This window comes from Somniosus microcephalus, chromosome 8 (assembly GCF_052327205.1).
Source record: "Somniosus microcephalus isolate GS21.2 chromosome 8, FLI_Smic_1.0, whole genome shotgun sequence".
NCBI classification, from domain to species: Eukaryota; Metazoa; Chordata; class Chondrichthyes; order Squaliformes; family Somniosidae; genus Somniosus; species Somniosus microcephalus.
In genome coordinates, this window is record NC_140994.1 from 259,172,955 (window position 1) to 259,190,094 (window position 17,140).

The 17,140-nt window shown below is 43.0% G+C and overlaps 1 protein-coding gene across 1 annotated transcript; it reads right to left on the minus strand.

Moving 5' to 3' along the window:
- Positions 1-10,698: 10,698 nt before the first annotated feature.
- LOC147114294 (protocadherin alpha-8-like) lies at positions 10,699-16,627 on the minus strand. Its single transcript, XM_085995980.1, has 2 exons — positions 14,014-16,627; positions 10,699-11,312 (listed from the first exon to the last, which is right to left on the minus strand). The coding sequence occupies exons 1-2, from the start codon at positions 16,445-16,447 to the stop codon at positions 11,248-11,250; spliced, it is 2,499 nt and encodes an 832-aa protein (XP_085852106.1). The 5' UTR covers positions 16,448-16,627; the 3' UTR covers positions 10,699-11,247.
- Between the last annotated feature and the right edge of the window lie 513 nt (positions 16,628-17,140).

The window sequence follows — 17,140 nt, forward strand, 5'->3', positions numbered from 1 at the left end:
GACAAATTAAACATGGATTTACAAAAGTTTTTTGATGATGTAACTGGTAGAGTAGATAAGGGAGAACCAGTGGATGTGGTGAATTTGGACTTTCAGAAGGCTTTCGATAAGGTCCCGCATAAGAGATTAGCATGTAAAGTTAAGGCACATGGGATTTGGGGCAAGGTACTGACTTGGATAGAGATCTGGTTGGCAGACAGGAAGCAAAGAGTCGGAATAAATGGGTCTTATTCCGAGTGGCAGGCAGTGACTAGTGGGGTGCCGCAGGGATCGGTCCTAGGACCCCAGCTATTCACAATATATATTAATGATCTAGACGAGGGAACTAGATGTATTGGCCCAGAAATTTGGGTCAGGGGCTTCCCGCGGGTGCAAGCCCCCGATCTGCACTTACCTTGCGTGCCAGCCATTGAGCTGTGGGCCCCCGTGGAATTCCGATCTGGGGCCTTTCCAGCTGCCGGCACGCAGTGCTTGCATATCCGAGGGGCGCAGTTAGTTTGATGCGTCCCCTGGGAGCACGTGGGCCATGGGGAGGCAATCGGAGCAGGGAATGCACCATTCATATGTCTGACAGGAAGTGCTGTCAAGACTTATAAATACTACGGCCCCAACATAGCACTAAATCTTCAAATACATTTAAAAAAATCACATTTTTTAAATAAACTATAAATTACATGAAATAACTATTTTAAACAATAATTTAAATTTTTGAAAAAAATAATTTTATTTTCTAACAGGGCTAAAAATAAACTTACCTTGCGTTAAAGTGTTTAAAAATAATAAACCTGTTGGAAAAATGTTTTAATTTTAAATAATTCACCACTAACCTTGGAAAAAGCAGGCCTTACACCTGATTTTTACATTTCTAAATTCTACAGGCTTACCTTCCCGGGAAAACCAGTAAAAAAAAACGTAAGTTTGATGCGCATGCGCAGCCTCCCCCACGCACGCGTTCGACCTCTGAACCCCTGCTTTCAGGGGAACTGAAGTGACGGTTTCCCGTGCATGTGCAGTGCATGCAGGAAACCGGCACTTCCATTGGGCCTATGGGTGAGCACCCCGTGTATACTCGATCGTCGAGACGTGAATTTCTGGGCCATTATCTCCAAGTTTGCAAACGACACAAAGCTGTGTGGGCGTGTGTGCTGTGAGGAGGATGCCAACTCCAGTATGATTTGGGCAGGTTGGGTGATTCGGCAGATGCATGGCAGATGCAGTATAATATGGATAAATGCGAGGTTATCCACTTTGGTGGCAAAAACAGGAAGGCAGATTATTATCTGTATGGCAATAGATTGGGAGAAGGGGAAATGCAACGAGACCTGGGTGTCCTTGTGCACCTGTTGCTGAAGGTAAGCATGCAGGTGCAGCAGGCCATTAAGAAGGTAAATGGTATGTTGGCCTTCGTAGCGAGAGGGTTTGAATAGAGGAACAAGGATGTCTTGCTGCAGTTGTACAGGGCCTTGGTGAGACCACACCTTGAGTATTGTGTGCAGTTTTGGTCGCCTTATCTGAGGAAGGATGTTCTTGCCATGGAGGGAGTGCAGCGAAGATTCACCAGACTGATACCTGGGATGGCAGGAATGACATATGAGGAGAGATTTGGTCGATTGGGTTTATACTCGCTGGAGTTTAGAAGAATGAGAAGGGATCTCATTGAAACTTATAAAATTCTAACAGGGCTAGACAGACTAGATGCAGGAAGGATGTTCCCAATGGCGGGGGTGTCCAGAACCAGGGGTCACAGTCTAAGGATAAGGGGTAAGCCATTTAGGACAGAGATGAGGAGTAATTTCTTCACCCAGAGAGTGGTGAACCTGTGGAATTCTCTACCACAGAAGGCAGTTGAGGCCAATTCATTAAATATATTCAAAAAGGAGTTAGGTATATTTCTTAAGGCAAAAGGGATCAAGGGATATGGGAAGAAAGCAGGAACAGGGTACTGAGTTTGGATGATCAGCCATGATCTCATTGAATGGCGGAGCATCCTCGAGGGGCCAAACGGCATACTCCTGCTCCTATCTTCTATGTGTCTTCTATGTTTCTATTGCAGGCTGCTGCCTGCAGCTCGCCGAAAATGGACACCAGTCTCCAGGTGTTAGTGAGGAATACTTTGCTAGGTCGACTATTTTTGGTCGCGTAACTGCCTTTGCCTCAGTCAGTTCTGATCTGACTCTTCTCTTGATACTTCCACAATTCTGTTCCGTGCTGGTTGATTATACAACTGAATGGCTACCTAAACCAATTCAGGGGAGATGAAGAACAGCTGGATATTATAGCAGGCTACCTAGGGGAGTGATAGCAGGTTCGCTTACATGAAGATACCAATTAGATTTTTGCACAAGCTGGCAGCGTGTCAGACCTCTTTTATTCCCTAATGCTATCCAAAATATTACCTGCTTTATTGACTTCGATTTCATAACTTGTATTCGCGAGATCTGACCACTGGACTGCTAGTCCATTATTACAACAAATAACGGGCAGTGGTGGTGAAACTCAATTTCTGAGGGAGCACAAAATGTGGGGAAGATGATCGGCTACCAATTATACACGCCGCCTGATTGCCCTTTCCATTTACTTTATTGATCCACTGTCACATTTTTGCTCTCCTGCAAAAGTTGATTTTTTTATACATATGGGGCAGATTTTAACATTTGGTTGGCCAACCGGCAGAATGCACTGGCCAGGAGGCATTCCAGCAATCTGATAATGGAATCGAGCGATCTGCATCGGCTCACCATTTGGCACCGCAGCTCTCAGCTTAAAGTTAAAAAGAGGCCCGAGCCGTGAAATATCACGGACATTTTTTCGGTTTCTTCTCTACACACCCTCTCCCTTTCTCGTCTTCATCCACCCATCCTCTCTTCTCTCCCCTTTCCTTCCTATCCTCCTCTATCCACTCCACCTTCTCACTCTCCCTTTCCTCTACAATCTCCCGTCCCCTCTCATTCCACTCTCCTTTGTTCCTAACCTCTTCCTGTTATCGCTCCTCCTCTCTGTCTTCCTACAACTTCGTTTTCCGCTCTCCTTACAGTCACTCCCACCAACAGAGCAGCATTTTGGCCTTGGAACACTTTCTCCGCTCACTGGGGAGCTGTCTAATTGAGAAATTCCTCCGGGGACTCTAGAGATATACGGGGCTTCAGTGTATGCAGAAGTCCTAGAGAAGCTCAGGTAACTGTTGCAGGTGAAGTTGTGAACCAATTGAAAAGGCAATATATTGCTTCCAGCAAAAGTGATTGCCGCAAATTTGCCCAATGTTTTTGCAACTGACTCAATCCAAGGTTGAGTGGCGGCTTCTGCCAAGTAAACCAATTTGCATTTCATACTACATTACAGTATTTTATAAATTCATTGTTTTCCAGGGCTACCCAACTTTGGAGTTTGATAGTGGCGAATAACTCATGTAGAAGTGTGCTGGAAATTTCGCTAAAGACACAGGCTTTTACCTCTTAGACTGCAACTGCTGCTTCTCCAGGCTTCAGATTTCTCAAGACATGTTATGCACTTGGCATTGTCTGGTCGACAGACTGGTTCTGCTCTATTCCTTCTAACTATGGAGACATCTAGGGAGCTATCTATCGATCTGTCCTGCGTTGCCTAACTGAGGGAGAGTAGCTCGATATTGTGCTCTCCAGCTAGTACTTCTGAAATCAGATACTGTTTGGCTTCTTGAATATGCTAATTAGTGACAGAACGCCTGTTTAAGGACCCCTGGGATCAATTTTCATGTCTATTGTCTGGCAGTAAACTTGGTAGAGCAGGAGCACACCTCCAGGCCACCAGCGGACCCCGACACGTAACGAGAGAAACCCACCTCCCACCCCCGCATTTACCTTTCTGGCAGTCGCAGTGGCCTGATAAACAGAGCCCTCAATCCTGTGAGTAACATGGAGATGCTCGTTTGGCGCCCCACAGCTCGCGGGCCTTGTACTATTGAGGCCGGTGCCTCAAAATCGCGGCCTCCATTGTGGGTACAGGTAACAGGCCGGAATGCTCCATAGGGTGGTCACCCAAAAGTCAAAATCGATCCCTCGTTGCTACAAATAATGAGTGATGAGGGAGGCAGGCATTGGGCCTGCCCTGATCAGGATTTTTAAAAGACCTCATGAGCCGCCAATTCAGCCTCTGCTACTAGGAGGAGCAGAAGTGCCCGTGACTCCACAGACGTCACAATCGCCCCCGCCCAGCTCGATCGAAGCCCACTTTCTTACCTTACTGCCACTTCCTGCGGGGCAGTTGACCCGATATTTATGTCTTACCTGGCGCCAGCTGCCCTTGGAGGTGCGATCAGCGCAGGCACCTTCTCCTTAAATATTAATAAGACACTTCAACTCATTTCCATCGATTATATGCCTGTTAGTTTGGGCTTTGCCCGAAAATCAGCCCGGTTGAAATTTTACCCGCATGTTGCTACCCATAGCGACCAAATGGATTCTTACCCTTATAAAAGTAAACGGAATTTCTAAGAACTTTAGTCAGTTCTTTATTACGATTCCGATCGAGCATTCGGCTAGACATTTTTTTATTCGTTGGTGGGATGTGGGCGTCGCTGGCAAGGCCAGCATTTATTGCTCATCCCTCGTTGCCCTTGAGACGGTGTGCTGCCTTCCTGAACCGCTGTAGTTCGTGTGGTGAAGGTACTCCCACAGTGCTGTTAGGGAGGGAGTTCCAGGATTTTGATCCAGTGACGATGAAGGATCGGCGATATACTTTCAAGTCAGGATGGTATGTGACTTGGAGGGGGACTTGGATGTGGAGGTCTTCCCATGTGCCTGCTGCCCTTGTCCTTCTAGATGGTAGATGTCATGGGTTCGGGAGACTGCCAAGGAAGCTTTGGCGAGTTGCTGCAGTGCAACTTGTAGTTTGTACACACTGCAGTCATTGTACGGCCGATGGTGGAGAGAGTGAATGTTTAAGGTTGTAGATGGGGTGGCAATCAAGTGGGATGCTTTGTCTTTGATGGTGTCGAGCTTCTTGAGTGTTGTGCGAGCTGCGCTGATCCAGGAAAGTGGAGAGTATTCCATCACACTTCTGACTTGTGCCTTGTTGATAGAGGAAAGGATTTGGGGAGTCAGGAGGTGAGACACTCGCCGCAGAATAACCAGCCTCTGACCTGCTCTTGTTTCCACAGTATTTATCTGGCTGGTCCAGTTAAGTTTCTGGTCAATGGTGACCCCCAGGCTATTGATGGTGGGGGTGTCTACAATGGTAATAACATTGAATATCAAGGGGAAGTGGTTAGATGCTCGCTTGTTGGAGATAGTCATTGCCTGGCACATGTTTGGTACGAATGTTACCTGCCACATACCAGCCGAAGCCTGAATGTTGTCCAGGTCTTGCTGCATGCGGGCATGCACTGGTTCATTACCTGAGGAGTTGTGAATGGCACTTAAAACTGTGCAGTCATCAGCGAACATCCCCACTTCTGACCTTATGATGGAGGGAACCTCATTAATGAAGCAGCTGAAGATGGTTGTGCCTAGGACACTGTCCTGAGAAATTCCTGCAGCGATGTCCTGGGGCTGTGCTGATTGACCTCCAACCGCCACAACCAACTTCCGTTGTGCTAGGTATGACTCCAGCCAGTGTAGAGTTTTTCCCTTGATTCCCAATGACTTCAGTTTTACTGGTGCTCCTTGATACCACACTCGGCCAAATGCTGCCTTGATGTCAAGGGCAGTTACTCTCACCTCACCTCTGGAATTCAGCTCTCTGTCCATGTTTGGACCAAGGCTGTAATGAGGTCGGGAGCCGCTGCTCCTGGTGGAACCCAAACTGGGCAACACTGAGCAGGTTATTGGTGAGTAAGTGTTGCTTGATAGCACTGTTGATGGCACATTCCATCACTTTGCTGATGATTGAGAAATTACTGATGGGGCGGTAAATGGCCGGATTGGATTTGTCCTGCTTTTTGTGGACAGGACATACCTGGGCTGTTTTCCACATTGTTGGATAGATGCCTGTGTTATAGCTATAATGGAAGAGTTTGTCTGGAGGTGCGGTTAGTTCTGGAGCACAAGTCTTCAGCACGGCAGCCGGGATGTTGTTGGGGCCCACAGCCTTTGCTGTATCCAGTACGCTCAGCCATTTCTTGATATCACGTGGAGTGAGTCGAATTGGATGAAGACTGGCTTCTAAAAACATGGAAAAATAGGAGCAGGAGTAGGCCACCCGGCCCTTCGAGCCTGATCCACCATTCAATATGATCATGGCTGATCCTCTATCTTAATACCATATTTCTGCTCTCTCCCCATACCCCCTGATGCCTTTTGTGTCTAAAAATCTATCTATCTCCTTCTTAAATATATTCCGTGACTTGGCCTCCACAGTGTTCTGTGGTGGCGAAATCCATAGGTTCACCACCCTTTGGGTGAAGAAATTTCTCCTCATTTCAGTCATAAATGGTCTAGCCCGTAACTGGAGACTGGGACCATTCGTTCTAGATCACCCCCCAGCCAGGGGAAACATCCTCCCTGCATCCAGTCTGGCTAGGCCTCTCAGAAATTTATACGTTTCAATGAGATCCCCTCTCATTGTTTTAAACTCTAGTAAATACAGGGCTAGTCGAACCAATCTCTCCTCATACAATAGTCCTGCCATCCCAGGAATCTGTCTGGTGAACCTTCGCTGCACTCCCTCTATGGCAAGTATATCCTTTCTTAGGCAAGGAGACCAAAACTACACACAGTACTCCAGGTGTGGTCTCACCAAGGCCCTGTATAACTGTAGTAAGATATCCTTGCTCCTGTACTCAAATCCTCTTGCAATGAAGGCCAACATACCATTTGCCTTCCTAACTGCTTGCTGCACGTGCATGTTTGCTTTCAGTGACTGGTGTACAAGTAGACCCAAGTCACTTTGTACATCAACATTTCCCAATCTATCACAATTTAAATAATACTCTGCCTTTCTGTTTTTCCTACCGAAGTGGATAACTTCACATTCTGTGGTGGTGGGGACCTTAGGAGAAGGGCGATATGGATTATCCACTCTGCACTTCTAGCTGAAGATGGTTGCAACTATTTGCACAAATTGGGGAAAATATAACTACATAATAGGTATACTATCGGGAACATATGAGTGTACAGATATAATCAAGGAAAGTTTATCCCCATCTTTCACCCAGACACCTAACGTATAAAATGCTTACATAACAGGTAAGATCATAGAATCAACAGTTGACACGGAACTATAGCTTAACTCGAGTTTAATATTCTCAAATATGCATTACAGAAATGTAGTGGGAAAACGGAATCATTAACAGTATTATCTTAACTATCAATCTCTCAAGAAATTAGTGTATTATTTACAGGTAACTTTGACAACTGATACCACGATTAAAACATTTTCCACTGCTGGTTTCCAGAGTCTCTTTGCAGGTAGTGTGGGGAAAAAAATCATTTATTCGGAATAAAGACATTGTCCAGAAGAAAATAAAATAATTCTAATCCTATGTATGTATTTTTACATACCAGAATCTATTGGAATACTGCTCTCTAGCAAAGTTTTCTATATAATGGAGTGCAGTACACAAAAAATAATTCAGCGTTTTTCCATTCAAAAAGGAAAATAAATAAGGATTACATTTTTCATACTAGCATTGTATTTCTGTATCTTCCTGTCAACATTGTAACTCATGCATCATTCCTAGATTATACGTTTGGGATAATTCATATAAAAGAACTTGCTCATTGAAAAACAAAGGTATTCAAATTCTAAAAAGGTTTTTCTGCTGATATATTCATGCAAATTGATCCAGTACAACTAAACAGAGGAACAGCGTGAAGGTAAACAAAGCGTTATTTAGGCATGTTCAAAAACAAATGCACAGTACTTATTATGTGCATTATGAAACTGAACCGGTATGAACATTTTCAGTAAATCATAGAAAAGAAATATGCATGAAGAAAGAATAATTTTACAGTACTAACATTCAGCTTTAAAATGTAATTAGAGAATTTGTTGATAATGTTGCAAGAGATTACCGGCTCTACTGTTAATAGAGTTTGAATTATCAGTGACGAGTGACACACACTTAAATCTCAGCTCACAGAGTTGTTGTTGATTTGAAGAAACAACAGAAGTACCTGTGCTATCTCATTTCCTAGGTTCCATGCAGATAACAATCTTCCTCGCCTTAGTAAACCAAATAATCACCTTCCTTTGAGTCTTCACGTACATTTTTAAAACTAAATTTATTCTTGGGCGTAAATGAGGCATTACTTAATATTATTTAAATCAACAACTTCGCCTAAGTCGCACAAACGTTGCCAAATTTCGCGCATTAATGCATTTTATTGGAGCATACGTATTTTAGGAGCAGTGACGCTAACTACTATTATATATTTATTGTCATACTAATTTAATATATTCCTCCTTTGAATATGTTGTCCTCTAAACCTGAGATGAAGCATTTAAATGCTAGGACAATTTTACTGCTAAAAATTGCACAAACGTAGATACTAAGGCAATAACTATGGTTGACAGTACTATATGTGTTAGGGACTTCATAGATATAAAAGAAATATCTTAAGATTTTGCGCGAAAATATAGCCATATAAAATCTTTCCCGGATGTCTAATTCACAGAAGACAAATACAATCTATCTCAATACTTAATTATTTCTAATCTCGAAAATAATCTATTGGATATAAGCGTCAGATCCTGTATCTATGCAATTTCTCTTTGAACGACTTTTTAAGATAGTAACTTTTTTAAAAATTCAATGATGGGATGTGGGCATCGCTGGCTAGGCCTGCATTTAGTGCCCATCCCTAATTGCCCTTGAGAAGATGGTGGTGAGCCACCTTCTTGAACCGCTGCAGTCCATATGGTGTAGGTGCACCCACAATGCTGTTTGGAAGGGAGTTCCAGGATTTTGGCCCAGCGACAGTGAAGGAACGGCGATACAGGTCCAAGTCAGGATGGTGTGTGGCTTGGAGGGGAACTTGTAGGTGGTGATGTTCCCATGCATCTGCTGCCCTTGTCCTTCTAAGTGGTAGAGGTCGCGGGTTTGGGAGGTGCTGTTGAAGGAGCTTTGGCGAGTTGCTGCAGTGCATCTTGTAGATGGTACACACTGCAGCCACAGTGCGCCGGTGGTGGAGGGAGTGAATGTTGAAGGTGGTGGATGGAGTGCCAATCAAGCGGGCTGCTTTATCCTGAATGGTGTCGAGCTTCTTGAGTGTTGTTGTAGCTGCACTCATCCAGGCAAGTGGAGAGTATTCCATCACACTCCTGACTTGTGCCTTGTAGATGATGGAAAGGCTTTGGGGAGTCAGGAGGGGAGACACTCGCTGCAGAATTCCCAGCCTCTGGCCTGCTCTTGTAGCCACAGTATTTATATGGCTGGTCCAGTTCAGTTTCTGATCAATGGTAACCCCCAGGATGTTGATAGTGGGGGATACTTTTATAATAACCCTTTTTAATACATTATCTGGAACTTCATTACAAAATATGTTTCTAATATTATCTGGGCACGGTAGCCTAGCGATTAAGTTACTTGACCAGCACCCCAGTTGTAGTGAGTTCTAAATCCCAAAAAGAATGGCAACCATTTAATTCAATAAATCTGGTAAATTCTGGGCCGGCGTCGTAAAATGGCCAAAAGAGTTTTGGGCTTGTTCCAAAAGCGAAACTGGTTCATTAATAAACTTGAGGGAAAGGCTCAAGACTCAAGGCTCATGACTCCTCTTACATTGTTGCAACGAAGCTTAATGTAAGCTCGAGGAACAGCACCTCGTCTTTCTATTAGACAGTTTACAGCCTTCTGGACTTAACAGCGAGTTAGCAATTTCAGACTATAAATTGGACCCTGTATTTCATTCTTTTTTTCCCTCTTGTTTCCTCACATGATAGCTGTTACTGTGCTGCCATCATCATTCACACATCATCTACAGCCATCTTTTGTTTCTTAACTTGTCCCAAGAGCTCTTCTTTAGCTTTGTCCTATCATCCCTTTTGTCATTCAATCTCCCCTGCCTTCCATCCCAGAACATACCTTTCGTTTGTTCTTTCCTCCCCTCCTCCATGTCCATGCTTACACATCTCTCCTCCTTAACCTTTTCCAGTTCTGACGAAGGATTCGACAAGAAACGTTGACTCTGTTTCTCGTCTCCTCGATACTGCCTGATCTGCTGAGTGTTTCCAGCACTTTCTGCTGTTATTTCAGATTTCCAGCATCCGCAGTATTTTGCTATTGTCCTCTCATGGCTATTGGGTCTGACTTACACGTTACTCTCTTGTCGCATTTTATGACTGGTTGTTAAAGTTAAGTTAAAATATATTAATCATCTGTATCGATGAGCGATAAATACTGCATTGCCAGTGCTGCCTACATCCGTAGAACAAGGAAAGGGTAACGTTAACGATTTTGTTAACCATTGTACAGAGGGGAAATTCTCTCCTGATTTATTTTGAATGGGCAATACTTCACTGAACCATAGACAACGCTAAAACAGACCATTCTTCCTGTTCCGTGTTTGTATGTTAGTATCTCACAGTGCAATATTTAGATCTTCATTTTGTGAACTAGGAAAGGCTGGCATTGTTCTAACTTAATTAGGCTGCAGGTCCTCTATACGTAACCAAGAGAATCGGATATTATACTAAATATGAATCATGAAATTTAGTTAACTACAGCTTTTTAAAAATGAAACCATTAGCCCCGATTAATTAATACATTTAACAAAAGAAATCTGTTATCAAAAATGTAATTGGTTTAATAAATTAGGATTTTACATATATGAGCATTTTATGATTAGAATCGCTCTTCACCAAACATAACCGAGTTTATGTAAACAGAATACTTAGTAAATTACTTACAGTTCTTTAAATACATGTTGTAGCTTTGCATGCATACCACACCCATAGAAACATAACATTTGTGTGTAATTATAGTTTTGTGTTTTACGGCTGTCAACGTTTCACTTTTTCCAGAACACAAAAGAGCATGGTTTCTTCAACTAGTTCCTAGAATAACGAAAGTATTCTTACAGTCTTCACAACAAAATCACTAGTCGTTTTGGGTGATCCCTATGATCCAAAAAGGCCAAACTACATAATACAAATGCAGCAGGTTATAATTCATTTGACACAAACTTCATCTATAATAATTCATGAGTATATTACAAGATTGTGAAATGAATTAAAATAATTGAAACATGTAGGATAACCGAGGCGTTCAGCAGAAATTCCTCGAAGACACAAATAATGAAGTCGTGTTGGACTGTTATTGATTAAGTGCTATTAGCCATTTGCGAATGTCCAGTCACAGCTGCCACCTTCCAAAATTTCGGGTTCCTTGTTGTGCACTGCCAATAAAGACAACACATATTCTGGCATTAATATACAGCAGACACAGTAGAAGATTAACAAGATATAATGTGTAAAAATCATATGCATTTCTAGGTACTTGACGAGAAAACCGACATTCAAGTGATACAATTGAAAAAACAACTACTGTACCCACATTCCAAGGATATATACGACAACTTTAAATAAAGTTAATTCAACTATTTAGCCACTATAGTTTTCATCCATATTTTGCTTTTGATTTTTAGAAGGAAAGAAACTGTATGGCATTACGGCAAAGCATTCCAATGAATACATTGTAGTTCGGTTGCTTGGAGCATGGGGATGTTGGAAGCCCGGCATATCAACTAAAATCTAATTGGACTGGTATACTAATTAAAATCTAATTGGCTTAGTATCCTTTGTGATTTTAATTCACCGAACATCAGGGAATGTAAATAATTACCTGCCATTTTAAAAGTGTACTGACTCTATGGATGATACCAAATCGACTGCAGCAAGACATAGAAAGGCTAGTGGAATGGGCAGACAAGTGGCAGATTGAATTTAATACAGAGAAGTGTTAAGTGATGCATTTTGGCAGAAGGAACAGGGATAGGCAATATACACTTAATGGCACAGTTTTAAAGAGTGTGGAGGGACAGAGGGACCTGGGAGTTAATGTGCATAGATCCCTAGGTGGCGGGACATATTGTGAGAGTGGTTAACAAAGCATGTGGGATGTTGGCTTCATAAATAGAGGCATTGCGTATAAAAGTAGAGAAATTATGCTGAACCTTTATAAAGCGCTGGTTAGGCCACAACTGGAGTATTGCGCCCAGTTCTGGTCACCGCACTTTAGGAAGGATGTGAAGGCACTTGAGAGGGTGCAGAGGAGATTTACCAGAATGGTTCCGTGGATGGGGATCTTAGCTACAAGGACAGATTGGAAAAGCTGGATTTGTTTTCATTAGAGCAAAAGAGGTTGAGGGGTAATTTGATAAAGGTGTATAAGATTATGACGGGTTTAGATAGGCTAGAGGGGGAACGGCTGCTCCCATTAGTTGATGGTACAAGGACTAAGGGACACCGATTTAAGGTTTGGGCAAGAGATATAGAGGGGATGTGAGGAAAAACTTTTTAACGCAGCGGGTGGTGAGGACCTGGTACCTGGTACTCACGGCCGAGGGAAGTGGTGGAGGCAGAGACACTCAATGTGTTCAAGGGGAGACTGGATAGGCACTTGAGGGAAATATACTTGCAGGGTTATAGGGATAGAGCGGGGGAATAGGGCTGATCGGATTGCAACACAGAGAGCCGGCACGGACTCGATGGGCCGAATGACCTCCTTCTGTACCGTTACGACTCTATGGTATAAGAAAAAGATCACCAGCTGACATTCCACGACTCATCTGCCCTACTCCTGAAGACTGGTGACCTGCTTCAATTCCTCAACTCCTGGACATTGGTTGGTGAATATGGGACGGTGGCCAAGCATATTTCACCATTATAGTTTTGCACAAAACTTTACTTTTCTTGGAATATCATACATAATTTCCATTTTTTCCATTTAATTTATTTTCGGTTGTTCATCCAGAAAGAAGAAAGTGGCTTTGAAAAGGCAAACAAATTAATGGACTAGATTTTCAACTTGCCTTAGGAAGTAAAAATATTGCTGTCGATAGGCTGCCAGTTGTACCAGGGAGGTATTGAGCCTTTCCAGCGCATTATTCCCATTGCGATTGGATGAATCGCCCTTTAATATTTGGCTCTATGACGGACAAATGACCCTATTGGCATTTTAGGACACAACTCGGTGAAGTGAGCATAGTGCTCGCGGAGAGCAGTTTCAGCATGCAGTTCAGCTCAAGAAGAGCTCAGAAAGTAAGTTTGTATTTATTGTTGTGGGCCTTAGTGCAGCAGCACTGCTCTCCAGATACACTAACGAAACCCGGGCTGCTGCCACACTTAGCTCCTCCCGACTCCGAGAATGGACGATCTTTACCTTTTTTTTGTATCAGGAGGTAGGCTTGCTCGCAGAAGATTGCGCAGCCCAGAGCTGGCAGGCTACCGCGGGGCACTCCTATCTGTCCACAGCCTTCCAGCCATATATTAATGAGCGTCCCAACATTGCCTTACTTTGGAACTATTGGTGGATCTGTGGGGCTCCTTGAGCAGTGAGGGGGGGGGGGGATCTACCACATCCGGTTTTCATTATTTTCAGTCAAAATGAAAACCAGGCGGTTTGTATAACTGTGTGACGATTTGCAGCACTAATTATATGCTCAGGACAAGTTGAAAATCAGCCCCTATATATTTTGGCAAAGCGGGAAACTAAAAAAAATGTCTTCCGGCAGTCAAAGTAATTGATTCGCACCAGTGAACAATGTTCACGTGCAATCGGAGATATGCGTTAATTTAATTAGCTTTTTGTTTTAAAGGGCATGGATTTCACTGAAATGGCCCAAAGCAAAGCAAGCAACAACAAAAACAAAACACCAGCATTATAACTATTGTGGAAATGGCATTCAGACTAAAACAGAGTGTTACCTTAACTAAACATATAGGGATTGAGTTTCGGATTGTTGAAACATGCGTTATTGAAACAATCAACAGCGTATACTTGCTTCAAGCAAAGTGAGAACTGAACTCAAATTCGAAACAGTCGCGCTAATTTATAAAAAAATCCCTCGCCTAAGCGATACCTATGATTCAACGTACTTGTTTCCTCGGCATATTCTTTTGGTGCGGTGATGGGAGTAGCTTTGACTTCACTGCAGGGCAAAGTTGCATCGTAAGGTTTGATAAACAAAAATTCACTCTTCGACGAATCCGGAGGTAAACACATCACGTAATGCTGGCGTTCACGAACGGGGATGGTCTGACCTCCCTCCAGATAATTAATACATTCTCTTGGTGGATGCCTCTGATAATAACTATCCATCGAATTTGCCCGTCCACAACAAAAGCTGGAATTGTAACCATGAACATTTCTACCTTGCCGGGATTTAACGGCGACCAAGATGATAATTGTCACAAAGAATATAAAAGATGTTGATCCCAAAATAATTATTAAATACAAATTTAGATCTGAAAAATACTCCGTTTTTTTGGGCAGTTCACGGTGTTCAGCAAATATTTCAGTAACATTGCCCATTATTGAAAAAGAAACGGAGACTGTGGTCGAGAGGCTTGGTTCTCCATTGTCCTTCACCAGGATAACCAGGCGTTGTGTAGTGAGATCTTGATGAATAAGTGTCCGAACTAGTTTGATTTCCCCAGAGTGAAGTCCCAAGCTGACGAGGCCAGTGTCAGTAGCTGCAAGTAATTTAAAGGAAAGCCGTGCATTCTGGCCAGAATCTGCATCAGACGCGATTATCTTGGCAACTAAGTAACCTGGATATGCTGACTGGGGTACCATCCCCACTGTAGCAGATCCATTCCATGTTAAAGGTGAAGTAATTACGGGGGCATTGTCGTTTTGATCTAGAATAATTACAGTAACTGCAGTGCTGCCGCTCAGTGCAGGAATTCCATTATCCTCTGCTTGAACGCGAAGTTGAAAACTTTTAAATTGTTCATAGTCAAAAGAACGTAGCGCATACATGTTGCCATCGTTCGAATTAATATCAATATAAATAGGCAGAGAAGGATCTTGGTGATGGTTACCCAGGATAGAATAGGACACGTAAGAATTCTGTCCAAAATCAGGGTCCAAAGCGGTAACTGTAAAAACTGAAGTGCCAGGAGGATTGTTCTCCTTCACGTATACGGTGTATAAAGGTTGCGCAAACCTTGGCGCGTTATCATTTATATCTGTCACCGACACCACAATCGTTTTATTCGTGTACAGTGGAGGAGACCCAGCATCCCATGCTACTATGGATATGTTGTACAAAGGTACCATTTCACGATCCAGTATGCCATTGGTAATTAATTTATAGTGATTCTTCAGAGATAGTTGGAGTTTAAAAGGCACGTCCTCAAGCACTTGACAACGAAGTCGCCCATTTTCTCCAGAATCTTTGTCATTTACACTAATCAAAGCTACCGCAGTACCTAGTGCAGCATCTTCGGGGATGGCGTTGGATACTGAGGTCATTTTCACCTCGGGAGCATTATCATTGACATCAATTAATGTCACCAGAACTTTAGTATGTCCTGCCAGTGCTAAGGTACCTTTATCCGTAGCCTGTACTTCAATTTCGTAAACGTTAGATTCTTCAAAATCTAGCACACCTTGAACTTTAATCTCTCCAGTGTCTTTGTTCAAGCTGAACAGCTCCTGCACCCTTTGAGAAGTATGTGTATTGAAATAATATTGTACCTCAGCATTCGTCCCTTCGTCTGCATCATTCGCATTGAGCTTGATCACCAAGGAACCCGCTGAGACATTCTCGAACAAGCTGACTTCGTATATTTCGTGATCAAACACAGGCGCGTTGTCATTGGCATCCAGCACTGTAATGATAATTTGAGCTGTGCCCGATCTCTCCGGAATTCCGCCGTCAATCGCCGTCAGCACGAGATGAAAGGCCGATTGCTTTTCTCGGTCCAAGGACTTCTCCAATAATAACTCTGCAATTGTACTGCCGTCGCTCCGGGACTGCATGTTTAGGCCGAAGTGCTCATTCAAACTGATCCGGTAGGTGGCGATGGAGTTTGTGCCTACGTCCTCATCGTGTGCCCTCTCCAGAGGAAAGCGCGCTCCTGGCGCAAATGACTCTGCGATTTTCACGAAAATCTTGCTCTTTACAAACGTGGGGGAATTATCATTTATATCTGTTATCTCCACGTCAACACTGTACATTTCTAAAGGATTTTCGATCACGGCTTCAAAAGAAATTACGCAGGTTGAAATTGGCCCACAAATTTGTTCTCTGTCCATTCTTTCATTAACAAACAAAATCCCGTTCTCTAAATTTACATCTAAATATTGCTTTCTGCCATCAGTGACTAGACGAAATTTGCGAACTAACAGTTTCCGAATGATTAGCTTTAAATCTTCAGCGATGTTCCCCACGAAAGCGCCATGCTCCAGTTCCTCGGGAATCGTATACCGAATTTGCCCAACAACCACGTCCGAAACAACAAATAAGCCAAAGAAATACAGCAGCTGACGCGTTGGAGCACTAATACTCCGTGCATCTGTCATTTTATTCTCTTGCTAGGATCGATGCGACTACGAACCCGCAATTAATATTAAACCGGTTATATTCGGTAGCTTCTTATCTAAATCCACGGTACTCTCAAATGCCGATGTGAAAGTCGAGAAACATGAAAACCCAACCTTCGCCTTACCGAATGTCGCTACACAACCTAACTGCAGGCGTTCTTTGTCTTTCTGTTCGAGTCTGGTCTGAGATGAAGGAGGGGGTAGATCTCTCGGAGCAACCCTGCTTCCTATTGGTAGACAGCGACACGACGAGTCCAACCCAACATCAACACTCTGTTTCCTTAAAGCTAGACTGTTTCAGAGCACTGCAGTAACATATTTAATCTTGCACAACCAAAATGTCATCTACTTGCGCAAAATAAACAATACGGCTCCTATTATATATCTTTATTACAGAAACAGTATTCATTCTAAGTAAAGTATATGGTTGATATGGTCGGTTGCCCCAACTCCTTACATTTGACTTTGACCTCATAAAGGTTTGCTACTGAATTTTTTTTTCTGATCAACAACGAATATTTTTTCTAACGGTTTCTTCATGTACGATTAATATATATTGTGACCATGGCAAGGAAGAATGTAATTAAAATGTTCTATTATATTTTCCCGAACCTCATTAATATTATCGTCGTGATGATTTTTATTCGTACCCTACACTTCTTTTCATCTGAG